Consider the following 17,643-nt stretch of genomic DNA (forward strand, 5'->3'; position numbering starts at 1 on the left):
CTTATAAAATCATCTGCTTCCTTTTTGGTCTGATCACAAGTGTTCTGGAAAGGATAGTTCTTTTACTCTTGGCATTACAACCCCCCCCCCCCCTTCATGTTTTTCTCAACGCAAGTGTATGTTCCTGTTTTGCCCATGTGCTTTGTAATCCATGCAAAGGGAACACATGTAAATGTCGAACTCTGTATGAATGCTGCAGGAGGAAGGTGGAAACTATTGCAATAAAACCCAGCACATGGTTTACAAATTCAAAAACTCCTTTCCTTTCATCATAAACACTACAGTCGCTAGGAAAGGAAAATAAGATTTTAGGAGATTTAAAGTCGTAAGTTAATAAGGATTTGACATTGATCACACCAGGTGGTGCAGGCACATTAAATGAGCAAATTAAGCAAGCACAATTTAACTTCTAAGTATTTCCACATCCAATTTATAGGATGGCTATCATTTACTTTGAGGGTGGCTTTGGCACTGAAAGGTTGCAGCTTTTTTCTATATGACCCATACTACTGTGCTTGTGCACAGTAACCATTGTGGCCAAGAAACATAAAACAAATATGCAAAAGTCAGGACTAATCCATAACGCACATGGGTGGAAAGTAAGAAACAGAAAAACCAATGTTAAGAGTAAGCAGCATTAAGTAAAGTTTTTCACCAATGCAAAAAAACAGAACAACATTTTGTACAACATTTGCTGCTTTTCTAAATGTTTCCACTGGAGAAAAACATTGAATCAGCTTATTACATTTTGCTCCCCTTAAAAGTGGAGCGAATTCATTTTTCTCAGCTGTTCAGATTTAAAAGGATGTAACTAGGTTTGAGAAAATGTCAAATTTTCCATTTCAAATTAGATAAGCAGCACAAGTTGAGCAAAATGACTTAACTTTCTTTTTCATTGATGGTTTTTCTTTTTCCTGGAGCAGGTTTTCTTTACCAGAAACTATGTAAGACACATAACATGATGTCTATTTAGTAAATGTGCAATGTGATTTAAATAACATAATTAGTACCCACTTTTTTTGCTCTGGTGCAAACATCTTTATGTAAGATGAAAGGGTAAGGCGATTTTTTCTTCAATTACCTACCACATAAGTAACAAAAAGCAAACAAAAATGTTGTTCTGTTTTTTTGGGACGCAGTGCACATTTTACGTAATGTGGCCCTACTCCATGATGCAGAACATTGTCTAGCATGCTTTGGCTGAGAAGTGATTTTTGGTTTTACCAATGCATGTAGAAAAAAATTTAAACTAGTTTATAAACATTATCCAGAGAAACTTTGCGATATTTAAAAAGGTTTGTATGCATTGTATTTAGAGTTGTATGGTCCTATCTGGATGTATTTCGATGATAATCGTAAAAGCTGGTATGGGTACATGTGCTTGAGATATAGTGAATACCCTGAATGGTTCTTCCAGGATTCGACTCCTCTTTGTAATATACTGTGCAAAGGTCATACTACTTTTAATTTTATATGTGTCTATACAGCTTGGCATTGCAATATCTTCTCTTCCATAGGCGTTCTTCCATTATCTGTTCTCTTGTAAAGGCACTGTGTTTTGAGTCAAAGTGGGAATGGCATAACATGCCTGCTTGTAGACATTTTAGTTGCAATGTTTTGGTTGTTGAGAGATTTCATAGAGCCAAGATTGATATTTAGTTTACTGACATGAAGAGACATCTCGTGTACAGAGATTTAAAGGAGTAGCGTGTTGCTCTATTTTGTTACTGGTTATAATTAGACCACTATGAAGTCGTTTTTAGGTTATTCACATCTGTATGCTTTAAAGTGAATTGTGCTTAGTGCCAATAAAGCAGCACAAAATGAGTGTTTGTTGCGAGTGTCATCTTGCTGGAATACATGCACATCTTTACTGCGTTAAAATGATCTGAAACTGACTGCAATGTATTAAAATACATGTTCTTCTGTATAATGAAGAAGTTAATTTTGAGAGAACTGAGCAGATTGATACTAATGTAAGAACAGGTAATACTAACCAGTTCGGCAGAATTCTCCTTCCCAGCCTTGGTTACAGCAGCACTTTCCTGTGGGCGTGCAGTGTCCATTTCGGCACTGCCGCAAGCAGTCAGATGTTAGGGGCTCGGCTGGATAAATTGGCCTTTTACATTCCTCTGGCATTAAAGATCTGAGTAAAAAAATAGCAATGGCACTCTTTAAGTCCAAATTTACAACAAACAGCGTATAAGACATATTACACATACAAGTACTCAGTATGATGCAAAAGGGACCCATCGATCAACGATGAACCAAACAAGGACTTTTTAATTCGTATTGTGACACTTTGCCTCCTTGTCTTCATTTACAGATGTGAGTAGTTGTACACCCCACTTACAGGGGAATTGATGGGCAGACTCTCTCTGAATTGCCTTATTTATCTGTAGAGCATCAGGGTGCTGATTCTCCTAGATGCTACTCACTGTGCAAAGCATTGTACTGTGAGCGGCCTTTTATGCATACAGAGCGAACCCAGTCAAAACCAATGGGGTGCGGCACAAAAAGTGGGAATACATTTGCAATGCAAAGTGACGAGAGGGGGTGGGGCAGTCTGTGCCTGTGGGTGGTATACAGTAGGAGCAGGGGTTTACTGGTAGAGGGAGGCAGGAGGTTAGTGGAAGACAGGGAGAAGAATTGTGTCAGGGGATGGGTGAGCATTGTCACCAGTTAAATAGAGATGAAATTACACAAAGTCTCAATCAGAGATGGAATTCGTTGAAATATCAGGGGGGGGGGACATGAGTGGACATGGCCATCGGACAAGCGAATCTAACGGAAAATATAATCTCTACATTTTCAGAAGACCAGAATGATTGAGAGAAGGTCAAACTCATTTCAAATGGTTGTCAGTTTCTCCAAGACACATAAGTCTGAAGATTAGGAGGAGAAGTGTGGATTGAAAAAAGGATTTTCATGACATCTGCACAGAGGTCCTTTGAAAAGTGGAAACAGGATATGATGTTACCAAGGGAGGTCATTTAAAAGAAAGAGGAGGGGGCTGAGAACAACGTGTTGCTAGCTTCTTACCCGTAGGGAGTTAGACAAGGAGTTAGAGAAGAGCATTCTAATGAAGAAACCGACAATTAGGGAGAGACAATGAGAACAAGCTCACTGTTATGCTGGAGCAATAACTAGAGACGCAGGTGCTGCTAGTGTTATGAAATGAAATGAAATAAAATGAGATTTGAAAGCGCGGACTAAGCCCAAGGGCATCAAAGCGCTGGTTATGGTGATCTTCAATGCTCAATGCAGTTGAGAGGTCAAACAGAAGAAGGATAGAACGGTGGTGAATGGTATGAGTGGAGGTGGTAAACTTTGATATATGTGTTAAAGCCGTTTCCTTGGAGTGCTGCACACAAAAGCCATACTAGAAAAGAGTAAGAGAAATGCAAGTAGAGGCAGAGTGAGTAAGTCAATTGAACAGTAGTCTTTAAACTGTTAAGTGAATGAAGGGGGTTTGGGTGACATGATAAAAGTTGCATGAGAGGAAGGTTCAGCTGTTGTGTTTGAACAGTGAGGTGATGAACAAAGAGTTCTGAGAGTGCAACAAGCAATTGGGGCACTTCTGTATTAAAGAAGGGGCTGCAGGTGCGTGTGCACCCCCTTCTATATTACCTACCGTGGATGTATATTTTGCCCTTAAACAACAACATTGGTAAATCCCTAATTTATGATTTGCACATTTGCCCCATGTGCTCTTGCTACACTCCCAGCTTGGGTGCAGAGAAAACAGGCTCTTTGGAGGTACACTAACAGGCCAGACCTCAGTGTAACTCTTGGGAGTAGGCACGGGGGTCTAGCAGAGCCACCCAAAAGACCTTTCACCGAAAGGTGCCGGAGTGCACTGCGCCCACCCGAGTCTCTGTATCCATTCCTCAACACCAGATCTGTCATCTGCATGGAAGACAGTGGGGGATTGCTACTGAGGCTCCCCTTTTCAGGAAGCTGCCTACCCAATGCAGGTGAGGTTGTGTTTGCACTTGTGGCGGTCCATTTTTTTTTTAAACTGAGTGCACAGTGGGGTCTGGGTGCACCAGTGTAGACTGGAACTGGTTTACTCCTTACTGTGTTTTTTTCAAAGACATTTTTCACTGAGCCTCATCATATAAAAGTAAGGCATTTCGTCTTACAATGTGGGCTTTATAGTTCCCCATATTATCCTCTCCCTCCCACCTCTTTCTAAAAGTTATACAATTTGACCACAGGAGCCCATGTTATTTGGCTTGCTGCAGTATCCGAGTCAACAGGTAGAAAAAGGAAACACCGTTTACAGATTCTCTAAACACAAAACTATTTGCTAAATATTAACCTTAGTATTTGTCAGATTTACTCTATTGTAAAATGCAAAACTCTGGCTTTGGGGAATTTTTCCAGAGCCTTTAGCACAACACTGGAACATTGATAGCAATTTAAGGTTTCAGCAGTATATACTTCTCACGTGTTACATCTGTCCTTGACCCCCATGGTTGATAGATGTCGTCCTGTTTGAAAACGAGTCCCTGGTGGAAGCCTGTATAGCTGTTAATAGGTGCGAGGTCAATGCAATCGCTAAACAGTTTGTGTTACTGGCAGGGTGGTCGTGAAAACAACACCTGCTGCATAAGCACTTGGCAGCTGAGTCAATAAGCAGTGTGGGAATTTATCAACTTTGGAGGCTGCTTGCACACAAGCCTTACTGATGACTTGAGAAACTCTGTCTCATTAGACCAGATCAGCTCAAATTTATGCATCTTTGTTTTGTGTGGAACAGAGACTGACTGCTATCAGATCCCAAAACACTGGCATAAGAGAAACAGATCTGCTGTGTTATACAAGGGAATGTGTAAGATGCTCACACAGCCAACCGGCACAGACTAGGACATTGAAGCCATATTGCTGCTGGTTGACTATGTTAACAATAAATCCATCTGGATAATTCACAATTATGTACTAGTTTGTCCCTTTAAAGAGAATTGTTGCTGTAATATGCGGCAGGCGCACTATGTGAATTACAGAGTGGACGGCAACTAGGTAATGCATGTTGAGTTATCAACTTTACGGTTACCAAGTTGCACTCTTAAGGAATCCCTTCTCCTGCCATTTCCTTACCAGCGCCCCCAAAGTAGGTGAATGAACGGTCGAACCATATATTCGTCTTGATTAATTTGCTTTAGCAGCAATTGATAAGTATATTTTTATCAGTAGCAGCAAAACAAGACATAACCCATTAAACAGTAACAAACGAATCAACTTACCTAGCTTAACCACCCTCATGAAGCATTAAAAAGATAACTTCAGCCTTGACTTGAGATCTGCGTACAGTATTCCTTGGTAATGGTGTTGTTTTACCTTGCTTTAAAGAATATTTCAGAATGGCAAACTTTTTAGGTCTGGCATTTTCTTTTGGTTTGAATAAAATGATATGCATGTTATACTTATTTATAGGACTTTCAGCTAGCCCTCTCCATCTGTTGGTCTATCGTTGTATTATTTACATTTTTCAGGCACCCACTAAAGTATACAGCATTGGCCAATGGGCCAGCCACCTCAGCCTTTGGCTACCTTCACTGTGAATGACGACATTCTACCCTTTCACAATGAGCACATCCAGACATTAAGTAGTTTATTTCACTGCCAGAGACTACTATGGGTATGTGTGCTTTATGAGACAAAAATATTTGTTGATTTTTATTCAATATTTTTTTATGTTGACGAGGGCCTGGCAGCTTCCCCAACAATACAGTTTTGCAAAAACCATAGCACAAAAAAACCCACAACAAAATTGTTCTTTTTGCATTTGTCATCCTGAGTGAGATGGGTATGCTCAGACGTGGGCCCATTGCTAGCCACGCCAGTGGATTCAAGCTATCCAGGCTGATCAGGGTGATACGCCAAAACCGGTTCAAGGATGCTTGTTTGGTCCAGGAGGACCTGACCTGGCAGTTCGGGCTAGACTGTTCCCATGTGGTGAGGGGTCAAGACTGATTTGCATATGACTGGGTCCAAACTGGGGTGGCATGGAGAGCAAAAAAAACATTGATTAAGGCCCAGATGTCTGTACTGGGGGTGAGTGTTTGACATTGTTCAGCATTCCTGTAATCAATTTTTCTTTTTGCATTTGCCACTCCAAGTGGGAATGGGCATGCCAAAACGTGGGTCCTGTGCTCGCCATGCCACTGGATTCAAGGTATCCTGGCTGAGGAGGGGTAACACCCAGAAACTGGTCCTAAGATCCTTGTTTCCGGTCCAAAGAGAACCTGGCCTGGCAGGTCAGGCGGGACTGTTTCCATGGGGATGAGGGTCAGGACTGATTTGTGTATGTCTGGGTCCAAACACGGGTGGCGTAAAGAGCACGAAAACAATGGATTTAGGCCCAGATCTCTGTAGAGGGGTGAGTGTTTGACTTTGTTCACCATTCCATCTATCAATTGTCCTTTTTGTGGAAGTGGGAGCAAGGCCTTTGATTTTTCTACATTATTGTTTAACCCTGATACTAGTCTAAAATGTTCCAGTTTATCTACCAGCAGTTCTACCGACTTCACTGGATTCTGGATCATAACTAACCCTGGGCGTAGTGGGCGTAGTGGGGCTCCGCGGAGCTACGCGGATTGGGCGAGAAGCTACGCCCACTCCCGCACTCCGCATAGCCCCACTACGCACCTCCCTCCCGCTCTCCCCTACATACATTATTTAAGCAACTACCCTGAATAAAACAATTTTAAAGCACTTACCTTGTCCGGGGCTCGTCCGGGGCTCCCTCTTTGAATAGCGTCTTTTCCTGGATACCAATGCGCATGCGCGGGCGGCCGCGCATGCGCATTGGTTTCCAGGAAAGGACGCTATTCAAAGAGGGAGCCCCGGACGAGCCCCGGACAAGGTAAGTGCTTTAAAATTGTTTTATTCAGGGTAGTTGCTTAAATAATGTATCTAGGGGAGGGCGGGAGGGAGGCGGGTGGCGGCCGACTCGGCTACGCACACGGAGTGGGCGTAGTGTTGCCGGCTACGCTGTCTACGCAAAATGCGTAGAAGGCAACACTACGCCTACTCCGTGGGCGTAGCCGAATCGGACGCCCAGGGTTAATCATAACCACGATACTACCTGCAAACGTTGCTAATTTAAATTCCTTTTGCCCAATCTTGGTCCCTTCCTACCAGCATTGTCTGAACTGGGGTGGCAGAGTGGGATAAAGAACGGTGATGGATTAAACCCAGATCTGTTGACTGGGTGTGAGTGTTTGATTGGTTCAGATGCTCCGTCCATCACCACCCCCTTTTGTACCACTTTGGAAAGGGCTCCAGAGTGAGCACAAAGATTGAGGGGGAAATGGACAGTCTTGCCTGGTGCCCTTTTCAATATTAAAAAAAGCAGATGCTTGTGTACCTTTGGAGAATGGTAACCTGCTAGGGCCCACATCAAAAAGTGCTGCCCAAAGCCCACCATCTGCTCTCGGCATCCAATGAGAGAAGTATATTTTTGCATTAACGTAGGGCATTTTATATGATGTGCAGCAATTTCTTGATGTTATCACTACATTGCCTGCCAGGTATGAATCTTGATTGATCAGGATTTACCAATGTTGTCATCGTAGTTCCCAGGCGTGCTGACAAAATACTGGTAAAAATGTTAATGTCAATATTGGCCTCTATGAGTTGCAAAGTGTCAAATGTTTCCGTGGCTTGGGATTACGCTGAGGTATTTCATCGAGTTGGTTAGCTCTCCTTTATCTCCAAAGCTATTATACAGTTTAGTAAGTAAAGGCGCTAATGAAGAACAAATTATTTTATAAAAGGCAGCTATGTAGTCATCGAGTCTGGTGCTATACCCTGCTTCAGTCTATGAATTATGCTCACGAACTCTGACTCTCATATGGCTTCATCCTTTATGTCTTTCAGTCATTTGGGATTTTATATTTCAGGTGTTCTTGGAGAAATTTGAAAATATCTTGTGACACCGTCTCTTCTCTTCTACATAAGGTTGTATAGAACTCTCCGAATGTGCAGTTTATATCCTTATCTTCAACTATCATGTGCCCCCTAGTATCTTTGACTTTCTGTGGCCTTTCGTATGCAACCTTTGCCTTTAAATGTGAGGCTTGCAGTCTCCCAGCTTTCTTGCCAGTTCATTAATATCTTTGTTTGATACACAGTAAAGCTTATTACCCATAATAAAGTCAAGCGCTTTCACTTGAGCAGGCACTGCTAACACCTGTCTTTTATTGATCCTGTCATCTTGTGTTGTCATTCTAGCTCCATCCGTTGCCCTTCTAGTGCTGTCCTCACCGGTTTCATATTTGTTCTTATGTAGGATGCTGCTGAGATGATATGACTCCTCAAAATCACCATTATAGTATCTCAGAGAAGTTGGGTAGATACACCCGTGGAATCATTATCTTTTTTGATTTTTTTTTTGCCTAGATCTGCTCTAATGACCGAGTCCTTTAGCAGGAATTTGTTTAACCACCGCCTATTTGGATTGGTATTCAGGTGGATGCTAATTGGTATGTGGTCAGCAATGGCTATATTACCAATATTTATATCCTCTACTTGTGTAATGATCTATTAGACAATAAATAATAGTCTAGTCATGCGTACGTTTTGTGTACTGCTCAACAAAATGTATAATCTATTTCATCCATAAGTTAGTGCTATCAATCACACACCAACCCAACTTCTGTTAATCAATCTGCACATTCTATAGGAGTCACCAGTCCACCATTGTGTCTATGCTGGGATCAGTGTTTTGCTGGGTCTAGTGCCATGTTTAGTTCCCCACCAAATAGTATTTATCCCTTAGCTAGCTCAAAAAGCTCGGCGATGCAGTTTTTAAGGAAAGGTTCTAGTTTATTGATGGTAGCTTAAAGTGGCACAACAATTATAAATCTGACCATTTATTTGGGCCACTACTCCCAGCCTCCTAAGCGCCTTATCTGCATGTGTCATCAGGATGTGCCCTTGGATTGTGCTGCTGCACAGAAGTACCACTCCTGTATATTTTGATCCCGAAGAGGCAAAAGAACGGCTGTGAAAAGTGTTTGGAGTTTATTCTATGGTAATCTTTTTTCAATAGATCTCTCCTCATGGATCTCAGAAAGTTCAGTACTTCCAGCTTCTTTTTTTTCTGGAGAATTTACTCAAGCTCCTAATGCTGAAGTAAATTTTCTTAAGTGACTCCTCCAATTTCCTACAGATTGTAGGGAATTGGCTGTTATGCATTGCCACCCAGGCACTCCCCTTTGGTGGGCTTCTCGCTTATGCTAGTCCAGACCTGAACAGTACATATGATCATGCAGGGTGCCGGTTTTGACTCCAATTCCCCAACACAATAGCTGGTAACTCTAGGATAAAATACAATTAATAAGATGCGATCCTACAGCAGCAGAAAGCATTTCCCAATGTCCTCCCCAACCTTGTTATTTTACTGTTCAGGAGTTTTATCATAGCCCTCCATCTCCATAGCCCTTGACCTCCTCGACTCTCATCCAGTATGCATGCTGATTTTAATGTTGACTCTTGGATATGTCCTCCCGCAATGGAAAGTCTTGGTCTAGATGATGAGGTCTATCTTTAAGTTTGCCCACTTCGTTTATCGCTATCCGCTTGGCTTTTTCTGTTTTAATCTTTCACAGTCTCTTTCAACAGCTCATGCAATATCTGTCTTGTTTGCATGGAACATTTTCACAGTTAATATCTATGAGAGGGGGACAAAGTTGTATTGCTGATTCCAAAGATGTTGAGTCAGCAGGTAGCGCGCATGCACTGTCACTTAGCAACGATCTGTTGTATCTAAAAAAATCTTACCAATCATTGGGATCAATATCACTCTTCTTTGCTGCCTTTTAATTCAGCGGCAAGTGTATAGCATCACTTCCCTATCTTTGTGTGGAGCCTGGACCAAGTACAGTTGATTGAACTTAATTAGTGCCCGTCCGCTGCGATTGAGGCACTATTTCTTCTTTTTTGGCATTTTTAAATAGCACTAATTCGACCCGACCGGAAGATATTGGGGTGCTTTACATGAGCACCAGTTCCATTCATTTTATTTGTAGAGCAGGGGAGATTAAGTGATTTTCTCAGGACGACAGGATGTTGAGGTGACGCTGAGACATAAACTTGGTTCCCCAGTTCGGAAGTCAACATCTCTGCCCATAGTGCCACATTCTTCTTATTGCCATTGTTGCTTTCTATCAGAAGCATTTGTGTGGCCAGATGTAGACTTATGAAGGACACCTTGTTCCCTGTCTTTTGTTATGCTATCCAGTTCTGATTATGAGGCAATGCCTGTCTTTGACGTGATTTTGTGTGGTGCACAACCCTTTGTTCGAGTGCATTCCCTGTACTTTAAGGAAGAGCTTCTCAGGGAACAAGGGGTTTGCTTCAGTTATGGATTACATCATTGTCTTATCTTGTATTTGTCTTGGCAGTGTGTGCAACCCCTACATGTCTTCAACCCTCGCTTTTTCTGGCTGTGCTTCAACACGCATGTGAAAGCTCTTGCAGCCACTGATGTCACAGCCGCAACTGCCACAGCCTGGATCCTTTGTCTTGTGTAACACTTGGCTCTGTCTTTTTCTGCCTCTACTTCTATTACACATTCATCCCTCCTAGTGGTTAAAGTACAGACCCCTAGCCCTTCCACATGCCATAACTGCCATAGTCAATAAAATCTTTGTTGGCAGGATTCCGATGCTATTGAGTGGGATTTTTGGTGCCGGTCTTGGTGCAAGGGACAGTGGAATGGCCATTGTATTCGATACGACAGTGAGGGAAACTAGGCAGTTTTGTGAGATGGCCAAAGCACCGATATTAGCGTAAGTTCCTGTTGCTTCTCCCCCTGTACCTGTTTTTTCTCCACCTACTCAGTCCCTGTTTCAGCTAATCCCTTGTCCATTTCCTCTCACCCCTCCCAACAGACAAAAGAAAAAAAAATACTATAATGCGGCCAACGCTGGTCACTTCATACTGCTTTTTTTTTTTACTGTCCTGCTCTCCACCCACCCTTTCGTTCATCACCTCAAACCGACTGACAAATCCAATAGCTCGCCCATAGGCAAGACCTATTAGCTTTGCCAATGCTTTTTTCTGTTGGGTAGGGAATCTTGCAAAGCTGATGCACTTGTAGATTCTCTCCTTTGAGGCAAGCTTGAACAGCTATTGCATATGGCGTGTCTGTTTTGTGAGGGGAGGACACATACATTGCTGATGCCATGCAGCTACTTTTCTGTGCGGGATGACACCTTGCATTGCTGATGTCTATATGAAACCTACTCAGACTGCTATGTTTCTATGAGCGAGAGAAGCATCAAATAAAGATGCCATGCTGAGCTTTTATAAAAATGAGATATGCCTGCTGTGCTGAAGAGGTACTGTGCAGGATTTGTGAAGGATGGTAACTTGCACTGCAGGTGGCCATGTTGTACATGCTCGACTAGTGAGTGAAGCTTGCATTACTGATGTCTAGACTGTAACTTTATATGAGTGGACATGAAGGTTGCACTGGTGATGCCCATTGGTACCTTGAGGAATGTCTGAACGACTGACGTTGGAAAAGCATGTTTCTGATTTCCATTAGCCCTGTAATTTCATCTTTATGAATTCAAGTGACTGCATGGAGAGGCCACAACAAATCAAATATGTTCAACATAACATAACAGTTAGTGTGCAAAAAGGCTTAAAAAAAGAGGGGGTTCCAACCATGTGAGAAATCTGGATTCATTAGAGGCCATGCAAACCACGCAGAGTTTGCCCCAAAAACAATCTTAATATCGCACAAGAGATGAGGCCTCTTCCAGAAGAATTTTTGTATGCAAGTAGATAATGTGACTGTCTGAAATATTTCATTAAGAACTACTTGGTAGAACAGTAGAAAGTTATAAATAAGTTAATTATTTTATCTCATCTCACAGGACCTACTTAAGTCTCTCTTTCTGCCTTCACCAAGGGTGAAAACCTTGTTTTTATTTTTATAAGCAATATTCCACTTTTCCGAGGTTGCAGGGTAAAGCACACAAATAGATAAAAGACATACAATTCTCATGGGTGATAAGATAGCAGAGTGTAATATCAGAGTTGCTCCCAAAGTTGAAGTGAGACACCTGACCTGACCTTTCCACTATCAAAGGGCTTCTCCATGTCCAGAGGCTTCTAATGAGCTCACACCCGGGCCCTTCTCGCGCGATGCGGGTCACTGAGCTGCTCTGTGATGTAATCTGAGGATTTGCACACCTTGGCCAGGGACTCAGTGTCCCTTTGTCCTGAGATTTACGCAGGGGAAAGCACCTGTCAATATGATACTTTAAAGGGGACAGGTTAGCACTCATTCCAGCAAAGGCATGAAAGAGATACTGGGCACGCTAAAGCGTTGTTGGTGCAGTCCTATCTGTATACTGGCCTGCTCGAGATGAAATAAATGGTAAAAGTAACGAATGGGGGCTCTCTACCAAAATAACAACTTTAGATTACATAAATAACACGCCCAGCAAACCTAAGTGAGAACCAGCAAGAGTTTTAACCGTAATGTGTACGGAAATAAACAAAAATAACTGTATCACCATCTGCTTCCGCCTCAATGTACTTCCGCGCGCAGTGTGTGACCCGTGTGACGCGCGCTCTTGGACTAGCCTGCACGGCTCTTCCTCGCCCACACGCAAAGCATATCTCAGCCAGAAGCAGCCATGGGAGGTCTGCCCTTTTCAGGTATATCATTTCGAGACCACCTAACATGTTGAGGCAACACGAACACAAACGAAAGGCCAGCTAAGACAGACACTTGTAATCGGATACGAGCGACGGGCCGAAGGTGTAAAACTCACTCTCACGCATACACCAAATAGACTAAACAATCCGACTGAAATTTACCCGGTTTGTGCAAGAAAATGATTTAAAACACAAAATATAAATACAGTGCTAAGAGATTCAGCTAAGTGGTTGCAATAACATCTGTTCAACAATTAACTGTTTCCCTGCCGGGCAGCATTACCTTTATTTTAAACGTACTTTGTCATCAGCTACTGAAGGAGACTGGCTTACCCCAAATTCGTTCTAGAGTATTCTCATAAACATGTTGAATAAATAAACGCTTTGTCTGATTCGAACTAGTTCTATTGAGGGTGTTTTCTTTGTCTCTGAATTCGACATCAGTCATGAATTGCAAGTAGCAACAACAATTACAAATATTCATCACAATACCATAGACAAAAGCAGACAAATTGAAAAACAGTAGAAGACTCAATTAAACAGCCAAACAAGTAACATTTATACACCAATGACTCTATTGAATATTAAAAAAAACACACATTAAAAAATAAATAAATCTTAAGGTTCAAAGGAAACGTAAATATGAACAAGTTACAGGCATGCAAAGCTAGATGCTGATTGGTTGAACTCCATGGGGCAAATTCTCATGGACTTCTCGCCGAGTTAGCTGCACTTTATCACAGCCAAAGTCGCGATAAATTTATAGCCCCATTCACAAGCTGGTGCTAACAGCCCACATCACCAGTTTACCTGCGATAGCAGCCGCTAAAAACATCGCCACAGATGACCCCCGCAACTATCGCTAATGAGATGCAGAGTAGACGTTCCCGTGCAGAAAGCCGCGAAAACACCACGCCGCAACTTTCTCAACGACCAGCCAGATCGGCGATAAGATCACGAAACAGGCGATAAGTCGCGTTAGCTGCAGGAAATTAACACCTGCTCTGACCTGGTGTAAAGTCGGACGACAACTTGATAAGGGAGCCCAGCCCAGAACCACACCTGAAGAACAACAGATGCCATGGAGCCACTGATCATGCAGCTCGGAGCCCCAAGAGGGCCACAACACCCAGGACCCCTCCTCCTCCTGGGCCCTACCCCGGGTACCCCCCCGCATCTCCCACCCCCGGACCACCACAGAGGCAGAACAGACCAAGACAGCGGACCTTCAGAAAACACACCAGCCACACAGACCTAACACCAGAGAATGTCATTGCACACTACGGGATCAAAAGGACAACCATCCTCCGCATCCTGAACATCATTGTCCACAGGCTGACGGTACCAACACAGCTTACAACCAACATCCCACTGCAGACAAAGCTGCTGGCTGTGTTGCATCTGTTGGCCTTTGGTACCTTCCAACCAACAACTGCCAGAGTCAGAGGAGTCTCACAGCCAGCCCTATCGAAGTTCCTCACAACTGTCTTGGATGCCGTCATCAGCTTGATACCCCAGCACCTTCACTTACCCCACACTGCGCAGGAAGAGATGAAGACAAAGTAAGGCTTCTATGCCATAGCTGGCTTCCCGCACGTGTTGGGGGCAATCAACTGCACACATGTCCTACTTGTGCCCCCTGCCGACACTGCACACAATTACCGCAAAAGAAAGCACACACATTCTACCAATGTGCAGGCAATATTGGACCACCGGGGACTCTTCACCAATGTCGTCGCCAACTACCCAGGCAGTGTGCATGATTCCTACATCTTCTGACAGTCCATCATCAACCAGTGCTTCCAGGATGGCACCTACGGAAATGCTCTGCTAGTGGGTAAGTACCAAATGAAAACACCACACACCCCAACTCCACAATCTTGCAACTCACAACTCTGGGAATGCACACGTCACAAACTCACATACAACATGTCAAACAACATGCCTAACCACCATACAAAACAGCACAACTTACTGTGGTAACCTGGGCTAGCCATGTGCATGAGCCATCAATGGCATGGCACCTCGGCCACACAATAGCAGAATGTGGGGAGACGTGGGAACCAGGCATGTGGGAATGGGGCAAGTGACCCATGAATGAGAAGGTACACAATGCCAAGTGTGGTGTGGAAGTTCTGGCCAGACTGCAGTATCAGCCGCGGCCGGTAGTGGGAGTACTGGCTGGGCGGTGACGTGGGGAGGGGGAGGGGCAGGGTGGGGGATAGTAATGTATGGATTACGGACTTTAACAGGTAAGTAAACATAAAAATAAATAAAACTAATTTCGTTGTGCGCACTGCATCGCATTTGGTGATGCAGTGCAAGCAACGAAATTGGCTTGGATGATGACACCCCTCCGAGCCCCAAACACACAGGCCCACAGGCAGTACAATTTTGTACACAAACGCACCAGGGGCATCATGGAACGCCCCTATGGCGTGTTGAAGTCACATTTCAGGTGCCTGGACATCACAGGTGGTAGGCTCCTGTATAGAACAAAACAAAATATAAAGGGAGGTAGAGGGAAAAAGGGGCTAAGGCTCTCCCTCCAAAAATCAAATAATCACAAATGATGCACTGGACGACGATGAGGAAGATGAGGCAGGTGGACCACACCCCACTGCAGCAGCAGCAGGAATAGCCTGTAGGAACACCATCATTGACATTTTCTTCACATGCGCATGTCACATTGTGACAGACCTTAGCAATCATGGTACAGTACTAAATTACCACAGGCACAGCATGTGCTAATAAATGCATTCCAAGACACATACCCTGAGTGCATGTCAGTCATCTGTACAAGAACATTACTCAGACAAGTGTAAGTGCTACATGTACGATTTCATAATTTGATGATGAATGGTGGGTTTGTCACCTCTGTACGGAGAGGCTGTTTAGGATGTCACGTATTCGAAATGCTGGTTCTGTCTGTCACAGATGGCTCGGAATCCCACTCTTCGGCGTTTCACATGTGTCCCAAATCATTACATGTGGGCTGTCATTTGTGACCTACACCTGACAACAGGGCTTCTTTTGGGGTCAAATATGTGCCACCATGATGCAAGGATGCACCCTGTGCTTCATGTCCCACAACATGAGCTACATGTACGTAAGTGGGAGTCACTGCCCCTGCATTCGTCTATGCTTTCACACTTGATTGATCATGGGCATGACACGTCTATGTGCAGGAGGTGGTGATTGTACCTCTGCAATGTGAAGGGGAGATGCAGTTTCACCGTGAGTTCCATGTATGTTTCCGCATTGGCGCAGTTTACATGCAGACTTCATGTCACTGTACATTGTGACTGTTTGTGAGGAGATGCCTATTTGATGCGGGACAATAGACATTTGTTCTGCATCACAGATGTGGGGTTGTACTCGTGAAGCGACAGAAAAGGCACTGCTGCATAGTGAATACACAGAGGATTTACAAATTTTCCTAATGGAGCTAATGGAGTTTACGCTCATGCACAGTTATTTTTCCTACGGCAACAGATGGTATATCCAAAAGAGTGGAACTTCTATGGGAAATTGTACAGCACCATCATATGCGAATTTGTTTATGACAGCATTTGAAGAGGAACACATTTACAATGAAGAAGAATGGAGCACCAACATGAAGATGTATGTTCGATTCATAGACGACATTTTTGTAATATGGAGTGGTACCAGAGAATCAATGCAAAATCAAATAGAAAGGTTGAATACGATAGACGAAAGGCTACAATTCACGTGGGAGATAAAGGAAGATTGGATTCATTTCCTTGATGTTGAAATCACACAGACCAGTAAAGGATTCACAACTAATCTATACAGAAAAGCAACCGACAGAAACAATCTGTTAAGATTTGATAGTCATCACCCGCCATCAATAAAGAGACCTCTCCCTTATTCTCAGTTACTAAGGGTCAAACGAGTGGTCTCGGTACCCAATCAATACAAGGAACAAACCACCAATATGATATAAAGCAGCGCCAAGACGCCTTCGGGTATTTGTCGCGCTTTATAAATGGCAATAAATAAATGAATAAATAAATAAATACAACGTTTCCAGAACAGAGGATATCCAGAACAAATAATGAAACAAGCTATACAAAGGAGCACCAATAAAACCAGAGAAGAGTTGTTGACATCAACAACACGGCAGAAGAAGAATCGCATAACATGCGTTAGCAAATACTCAACCATGAGTGGCCAGTTCAAATCCATAATAAAGAAACATTGGACTATGCTTGTACTGGAACCGGATTTCAAAGAGACAATTGTGAAGGAGCCGATGCTTGCGTACACTAGGGCTAAAAACCTAGGAGAACTAATAAAACAACCAAAGGATGACACATCAAAAGCAACATATAAAGGCACAATACCGTGTGCAAACTGCAACAATTGTCACAATATCATTAGAGGTAACTATATTACACACCCAATGAAAGGAAATAAAATTTCATTGAAGGTAAATGCAACATGTGATACAACGAATGTTATCTACATGCTCAAATGCCCATGTGGCATAGTATACGCGGGACAAACAGAAAGGAAATTCAAAATAAGACTTAATGAACATAAAAGCAACATTCGTACGAAAATGCTGAAATCAACCATCACAACCCATTTTTTGGAGGCGCAACATCACATCAGCCAATTGAGAACATGCATTTTGGAAGTGGTACCTAAGAAAGAAGGAACAGACAATAGAAAAAATCTTCTTAAAAGAGAGAACTACTGGATATATCATTTAAGATCTTTGAAGCCTTACGGGCTAAATGAGAGAGTGGAATTCACTTGTTATTTGTGATCATAACTTTGTTCCTAACGTATATACAGGATGATGTGTAACCTATATGTGATATTAGGACTCTATAATGCTGGTCATAATCAACCAATTAAACCTAACTCTTGTTACCCTTTAACAGTAAACACCACAGGACACGTAGGAATAACAGGGTAGCACATTAA

General features: G+C 42.9%; 1 protein-coding gene across 2 annotated transcripts in view; it reads right to left on the reverse strand.

Annotated features, from left to right (window-relative positions):
* Positions 1-17,643, reverse strand: part of HHIP (hedgehog interacting protein) — a 225,279-nt gene that overhangs the window by 18,022 nt on the left and 189,614 nt on the right. For both annotated transcript variants that reach the window (XM_078676879.1, XM_078676878.1), the window contains exon 12: positions 1,998-2,146. In XM_078676879.1, the coding sequence (XP_078533005.1) occupies positions 1,998-2,146 (149 nt within the window). The remainder of the gene's footprint in view (positions 1-1,997; positions 2,147-17,643) is intronic.

This window comes from Lissotriton helveticus, chromosome 2_1 (genome assembly GCF_964261635.1).
Source record: "Lissotriton helveticus chromosome 2_1, aLisHel1.1, whole genome shotgun sequence".
Taxonomy (NCBI): domain Eukaryota; kingdom Metazoa; phylum Chordata; class Amphibia; order Caudata; family Salamandridae; genus Lissotriton; species Lissotriton helveticus.